The following is a 7608-nucleotide window of genomic DNA, read 5'->3' as shown; positions in this document are numbered from 1 at the left end:
AAATAATCATTACATCCTTGAGTCACTAAAAAATACAAAAAAATCTTTCAAAGATGGTAAAATATTAAACTAGAATGGCAATTGGTAAAGACAAAAAGTGTATAGACACTTGATACTAGATTGAGAAAAAAAAAAGGCATTGACAAGACTAAAGAAGGCTTCATTGTTACTTCCAAGGTACTATCTAACTAGGAGCTACGTGGCGATGTCTTACAGGACCTCCAACACATGTTGACTTTGGAAGACACATGTTTTAACTTGCAAGGGAAATTTACTATATGTGCACCACATAATTAACTTGTTTCATAAGCTACCAACACATGTGACATGTGGCTAACTTCTTAACCAAGTTTTTAACCTATCAATCAACTACAAACACATATAAAGTGAAAACCACGTCTATGAAGCTTCTATAAAGCTCCTTTACAAGGTATTATGAAATTAATTTACTTTTATGTACTTCTACCTAATCATGTAGACAATTATTGGAGTAAATATGTATGTCCATGATAATAGCATTGAATTAGGTCAAATTTGATAGCATAATTATGTACCACATTATGGTTTTGTAAAAATTGGATTCTTAGTTTTGGACCCACTATTAATTGGAATTAGATTGGCATATATACTAAAAATGTATAGAAGAGAATCTTTAGCTAAAACATATGTATAAATTCTATTTTTCAGCCAAATTGTATGAAAATACTTAGAATCTTCTTGATTTCTATTTTCCTATATGAAGATTTTTTTTTTTTTTTTTTCTTTTCTCATTTTTATACCTACTGGATATATATCTTGAAATGCTTAAATTATAAAAAATGAGTTGTCTACCTTGTTCTGTTTTCCTTATCAAAGACTTCTCTTTGTCCAATTTCTTCTTTATTTTATACATCCATAATTTCACCCAAGTGTTCTCTTCAAATCTATCAATTTCTCACATCATATCTCTGACAAAGAAAAAGACACAAATGTCTTATTCAATTGTATAAAGAATAATAACTTACCATCATGGACTTACTTTTGCTTTACAAACACAAATACATCTTAATTTAAGTTATACTTTCCTATCATGGACTTACTTTTGCTTTACAAACACAAATACATCTTAATTTAAGTTATACTTTCCTATGCTACTCAAATAGCTTTAAGACTTATGTTTATCATTTCTCTTTGTTCATTTTTATTGCCTTTATTGTAAGAAAATTAACTTAAAAAAAACAGAACAAAACAAAACAAAAAATCCATTCAAAAACCCTCTGCAAGATAATTTTAAGGATCAAAACAATGCCTTAGGTCCAATTCACATCACCTCAAAACTCCAGCCCTAACCTAAAACCCTAACCCTAAATCTAGTTCCGCATCCGTGCCTCTTCGGTTGAAGCATTGACAGCCAAATCAGCGACTCAAGCGCTCATGAATCGTGCCGACTCCGTGCGCGGCATCGATGCTCAACGTGAATTGGGCTTTCACAGGCTTCCGCAGATGCAATGCCCAGCTTGAGAACGGCAGAAGAAGAGTGCGACATAGCATCTGCTTCTCGATGCCGCTGAAAACGTGACAGCGAAGACTCATCTTTTCACGTAAGAAAACTCGTTACGAATTGAGAGCAGAGAGCCTCAAGGTATGAAACCGTAGGAAAAAAAATCAGACACACCGCCATGCATCCACAGATTCTGCTGTAACGAGATCGCCATTTCGCGCGCACCGCGTGTCTTTCCGGAACCTGCGCTTCTAGTGACCATGTCGGAAGTAAGTTAGGGTTTGCTCCCTGCCGGGAGGTAATTAGGGCTTGCGCGAAAGGGCACCGGTTAGTCCAGTTCTCTTTTTGACTTCGCGCAGGGTGGTGGATGGTTCTCATTCTAGCGATTCGCCTTGTTGGGTGCAATTGACGAATGAGAGCACTCGACATCGGATGGTCACGCCATCCAATCCCAGTGAGTCCAACTTTGAGGATTTCGGTACTCCTGTCAAGCTTTGATCACGCCCCACATTTATAATATGCTTTCTGTTCTAATACAGATGGGAAAGATTCTTTTTTCCAGTTTTTTTTATGAATCGGTGTTGTGAGTGATCCTGGTCCTCGGTCTGTGACGTGGCGAATATTACGACAAGATGGGAAGGTTTTCAGCCCTTACCCTTGCAAGACGCCTCATAAATTTCATGAACGTTTTTTTCGTGCCTAAACCGGACTCTCGGGGACGTTAGGGATCCAGACTCCAGGAAAACATCGTCATGCTATCGAAAGTTTGCCACTGGGTAAGTTTCAATGCTAAATCAGAATTGAGATCCAGGATTTTACTCCTCACACGTCAACGATCGTTGTGCTGCGTAAAGAGGTTTGGGGGTAAAGAATTTGGCTAAATGTCTTGAAGGATTGGGTGAATTTCTTGCGAAGGGCCAGTAACTATGGCTTCACCTAAACCTGATTCCAAAACCCTGACCTAGATTTTGTGCTCAATATGCACTTACGTTCGGATATTCTCACACTTAGCACACGATCGGTAGGACTTCGTTGGAGTGGGAAGAGCTGAAAGGCGAAACCTAGAAATGTTAAAATTAAGAGCAACTCAACAGATCGGGAAGTAGCGCGGCAAACGAAGCGGAGTGAGTACGAGGCATGCTCGCTCTTGAGTTGATGAATGGTGGGTAGGAGCAAAGATACCCAGGCCTCAATCGGCGCGTCATCTCACTTCTCCACTGACGTCATTTTGATTAATAAAGAATAAATATGTTTGAGTCCCTTAAGGTTGGAGGTGTTTCATTAAGGGAGCCCTGTTGATTGCAGTCAGTCTGCCTGCAGCGACCAGTCCCCCAGTAGTTCCTGACAAAACGGCAGCCTTCATTGCCGCCAAAAGAGCCCTTCTTCGCTCGCCATCGCCTCGCCGCGTCTACTGCGCACCTCCACACACCACCCGCTCCCAGATTCTCTTGCACAACCATCGTCAACTGGCCCCGATTTGATTCCTCTCCCACCGTTCCCCCAGCCCAATATCTTCCCAACTCCCCCCTCTCTCTTTCCAGCTTCTCCAGCTTCGAATCTGCCTTGGACATCTGGTGTCTTTTTTGTATCGGATTTGCCAGCCTCCGTGCAATTGTACAGGTGGTTGTTAAGCCTGGCTCTTCAATGTTGTGCACATGGATTTTGTGGGTGTTTTTCCAGTCGGGCCTGATCGCAGTGGTATTAGTTTTTGAGCGAGGATTAATTGAGTTGTATTGCGAGGAATGTTCGTAATACTCTTTCACGCTGGGTGGGAGTTATGGTTTTGTGTCCTTGTAATTTAGATCAATTGATGAATTCGTCTTTGGTCGCGAGATTCAGAATTGGGTGTGAAGCATGTCCTCGAGAGTGGCTTGATTGTAGCGAAGAGTGTGGAATACCATACTGATAGTAACTGCAGCAAGACAATATGGCAGACTGTGAATCGAGAACCGGTTGATGTTGTAGACTCCGTACAGTTTTGGTCGTGAATTCTTGGTTCGAGAGGCATTCGTTGCCGACGTAAGTTCATATATTGTACAAGAAGCGGTGAGGTTACTATGATTTTACACTCATGGCGAGACTGATTCGGTTTAGTGACACAAGATGGCACCACAGCACTGCGTTCTCTAACTTATTGGTTCTGTGTCCAGGAGGTAGAGTGGTTTCTCGACGGACCGGTTTAAGGGATTAATCTCTGCCAAACCTGATAAACCCCTCGGGTAATTTTGGGAGCGGACGCGAAGTAGATTGATTTATCTGTCGCTCCAGGGACGATGCAAGGCACTATGCAGTCACAAATGTGGAGGGGACAGGTGAGCGGCGCATCGCTCCACTTCACAGGCGCAACCCGAGTGCAGGGTAACAGCCACCAGGATTTAGTATATCCCACGCAATTTCACAAACATGGCGTTCGGGCCTCTGCGGAGCGCGAGGTCAAGGCCAAGGCTGTAGCTGCCCCACCTACCATCGCTGCAGACCGCCTCGTGCCACGCGTGGAAGAACGAGATGGTTATTACGTTCTTAAGGAGGAATTTCGACAGGGCATCAACCCGTCGGAGAAGATAAAAATCGCCAAAGAACCCATGAAATTCTTCATGGAGAACGAGATAGAAGAGCTGGCGAAAACGCCGTTCGCCGAGCTCGATAGTTCGAAGGCAGGAAAGGACGACATTGATGTGAGATTGAAGTGGTTGGGCCTCTTCCACCGTCGCAAACATCAATGTGAGTACAATATTTCCATTCTCCAGACGTGCAGACACAATTTTGGTTACGAATCAATCCGTGTATTATTTCATCTGTATCAAATGCTGCTAGTTGATAGCTATTGGTTTTCGAGTAAGGCAGTTCACTCAGTTGTTGTGGAGGGGATATGCAGATGGGAGATTCATGATGCGGTTCAAGCTTCCAAATGGGATCACGAATAGCTCGCAGACGCGGTTCTTGGCTGAGACAATCTCCAAGTACGGAGAGTATGGGTGCGCTGATTTGACGACACGTCAAAACTGGCAAATCAGGGGGATTGTTCTCGAAGACGTGCCTGCTCTTCTGAAGGGATTGGAATCAGTAGGCCTGTCATCTTTGCAGAGCGGCATGGACAACGTTAGGAACCCAGTTGGTAACCCTCTTGCAGGAATCGACCCTGACGAAATTGTCGACACTGCCCCGTTCTGCAAGGTACTCAGCGATTACATCATCAACCGAGGGCAAGGAAATCCTCAGATCACCAATTTGTAAGTGAACGACCACGAATTCGCTCTCACATTCATAATTTTCTCCCGCTTAGCTGTCGTCAGCATATTCTAATGGCGTTTGAGAGAATTGAATTTTGGATTGGTTTGGCGTGGTCTGCAGACCTCGGAAATGGAACGTGTGCGTGGTTGGAACACATGACTTGTTCGAGCACCCGCACATCAACGACCTGGCGTACATGCCAGCCACAAAGAACGGTGTCTTCGGTTTCAACATCCTGGTGGGAGGATTCTTTAGCCCTAAGCGGTGTGCGGAAGCAATTCCCATGGATGCTTGGGTGCCAGCAGATGATGTCGTTCCCTTGTGCAAGGCAATTCTGGAAACCTACCGAGACCTTGGAACCCGAGGCAACCGACAGAAGACCCGCATGATGTGGTTGATCGACGAGATGGGAATTGAGGAATTCAGAGCCGAGGTAGAGAGGCGCATGCCCGGTGGGTCCATTCTTAGAGCCGGGAAGGACCTGGTCGATCCATCCTGGACGCGCCGGAGCTTCTATGGAGTGAACCCGCAGAAGCAACCGGGCTTAAACTACGTAGGCCTCCACATTCCCGTCGGCCGGCTGCATGCTCCAGAGATGTTCGAGCTTGCGCGCATTGCAGACGAGTACGGCAACGGGGAGATTCGGATCTCGGTGGAGCAGAACCTGATCCTGCCCAACGTCCCCACGGAGAAAATCGAGAAGCTATTGAAGGAGCCCCTCCTGGAGAAATACTCCCCGAATCCCACCCCTCTGCTCGCCAACTTGGTGGCCTGCACAGGCAGCCAGTTCTGTGGCCAGGCCATCGCGGAGACCAAGGCCCGGTCGTTGCAGCTCACGCAAGAGCTGGAAGCCACCATGGAAACCACTCGTCCTATTCGGTTGCACTTCACCGGATGCCCCAACACATGCGCCCAAATCCAGGTTGCGGATATTGGCTTCATGGGTACAATGGCACGAGACGAAAATAGAAAGCCCGTGGAGGGGTTTGACATCTACCTTGGAGGTCGTATCGGCTCCGACTCACATTTGGGAGAGCTCGTGGTGCCGGGCGTGCCTGCGACCAAGCTGCTCCCCGTTGTGCAAGACCTCATGATCCAGCATTTCGGCGCCAAGCGTAAGACTTAAAGCAGCGCACACGCATGCTCAGTCGGTGGCACGGGTCTCCGGGCACCCATCGCCCACCCGCGCCACCGGTGTAAATTTTACAGTAACCCCCGTTGTACAAGAGCACGAACCTCAACCCGCTCCCCGCCCGTCCCGTCCCCTTTCTGTTAGTTCATAAGGGCCCGACGAGCGTGCATTACGCCCGTCGCATTGTATAGGTTATGTGAGTGTAAAGAGGGATATTTCCAGACTACGTAATGGCCGTCACCCTTCGCATTCTTACCTGTAAGGGTTTCATGAATTCGTGTACAGGCTTTGTGCCTGTTGAGATTTGTGGAGGTGAAGGCTACCGCCATGGCTATGGCTATGCCCTAGTGTTTAATCGTTCTCTTGTATCTTTGGTCTTAAATTTCTACAGTTTTACATAAATGTTACCTCTAACATATATTGAAATATTATGCCAAAGTGACTCATTCTCACAAATGCTTTTCAAAACTCTCACTTATGTATGTATGTATGTATGTATATATATATATATATATATATATATATGTATTTTTTAATTACCTAAATATTATTTAAAATTTTTCTAGAATTTAGAAAATGTTTCTGATTAAGATTATTAGTTTATACTTTCCTTCTTTCAAAGAATTATAGATAATTAATTTTATATTCTAAAAATGACATTAAGTTCTGATTTAAAGAGTTCTTTACAACCTAGAACTTAAGGGACCTTTAAATTCTTCAAGAAACTTTATATTTATTACAATCATTTCTATGGCTTTGTAATAAAATGGCACTCACAAGAAATTTATAGGTTCTCAATACCACAAAATTCTTTGAGAAATTTTTAAACTGTTTCAGAACTTAATAAACAAATTGTCCAGTCTTATTCCTAGTTACCAAGTTTTGTACAATACAATGCTGTCTTTTAAATTAGTTTTGATTGAATTTTTATTGGACTTCAAAAATTATTAGATTGCTACATGTACATAAAAAATTCCACAACACTTTGGACCTTAATCATTCCTAAAATTTAAAAATCAATCAATCAATCAATCAATCAATCAATCATTTTTTGGTTTGTGTAGCTATGTCTAACCAAATCCACTAACCATTGATTTTATACAACAATTCAATTTTTTGTTTTATCTTTTACATTTTTTTATACATTTAAGTTGTTTTTGAGATTTGAAATGTTCTATGATAAATTCTTATAATGGCTAAGAAGTGTTAAAGATATTTCTAACCATTTGCTAAAATAATTTGGTAATATTTCAAAAAAATACATTTATGCTATAGTTAATAGTTTTTTATAATATATTATTTATACTCAAAAAAAAAAAAAAAAAAAAAAATAGTAATAGCAAAGTTGTTACATCTTAGACTAAATTGAAGATGATGCTTGAGATGGTTATATTAGAATTATGTAGTATAATTGTATTATTTTAAATAACTATAAAATATATTTTGAATTTAAAATATAAATAACTGATTCAAATTATAATTTATTCAGATAATTATTGAATTAAAATATGCTTGATAGTCAATGAATATAATCTTCTTCAATGACTCTAAGTTTTTTTTCCATAAAAAAAAAATACCAATCAACAAACATTTTATTTCTAAATTTGGTATAGATAGTATGTGCAACAATTTTACTTATTTTTTTGCAAATAAAGAATGTAAGCATACTTCTAAAGACTATACTCTTCTATTAAAGATGACACAAATTTTTTTCTAGTTCCTTTTGAAATTAGTGAGAAAACTTCTCCAAATCTTTTCATATTAC

General features: G+C 41.6%; 1 protein-coding gene across 3 annotated transcripts; it reads left to right on the top strand.

Annotated features, from left to right (window-relative positions):
* The first annotated feature begins 2786 nt into the window (after positions 1-2786).
* LOC112278473 (ferredoxin--nitrite reductase, chloroplastic) lies at positions 2787-6299 on the top strand. 3 transcript variants are annotated; one of them, XM_024512023.3, is made up of 4 exons: positions 2787-3100; positions 3631-4201; positions 4356-4710; positions 4832-6299. In XM_024512023.3, exons 2-4 carry the CDS (start codon positions 3754-3756, stop codon positions 5835-5837), a joined length of 1809 nt encoding a protein of 602 aa, XP_024367791.1. In that variant the 5' UTR covers positions 2787-3100; positions 3631-3753; the 3' UTR covers positions 5838-6299. The 3 variants fall into 3 exon arrangements, with proteins under 3 accessions (XP_024367791.1, XP_024367792.1, XP_073388168.1); XM_024512024.3 differs by having other exon boundaries at positions 3079-3526; XM_073532067.2 differs by lacking the exon at positions 2787-3100 and adding an exon at positions 3149-3499.
* The last annotated feature ends 1309 nt before the right edge of the window (positions 6300-7608 follow it).

Source organism: Physcomitrium patens, chromosome 25, assembly GCF_059467195.1.
Source record: "Physcomitrium patens ecotype Gransden chromosome 25, ASM5946719v1, whole genome shotgun sequence".
NCBI classification, from domain to species: domain Eukaryota; kingdom Viridiplantae; phylum Streptophyta; class Bryopsida; order Funariales; family Funariaceae; genus Physcomitrium; species Physcomitrium patens.
Note: the sequence above shows the minus strand (reverse complement) of the source record. Positions and strands in the feature narration are given on the sequence as shown.

Coding starts and splice junctions, on each gene's coding strand:
- LOC112278473 (XM_024512023.3), top strand. CDS start 3,754: ATGCAAGGCACTATGCAGTCACAAATGTGGAGGGGACAGGTGAGCGGC. Junction 4,202..4,355: donor CCACCGTCGCAAACATCAAT/GTGAGTACAATA, acceptor GGGGATATGCAG/ATGGGAGATTCATGATGCGG. Junction 4,711..4,831: donor AATCCTCAGATCACCAATTT/GTAAGTGAACGA, acceptor CGTGGTCTGCAG/ACCTCGGAAATGGAACGTGT.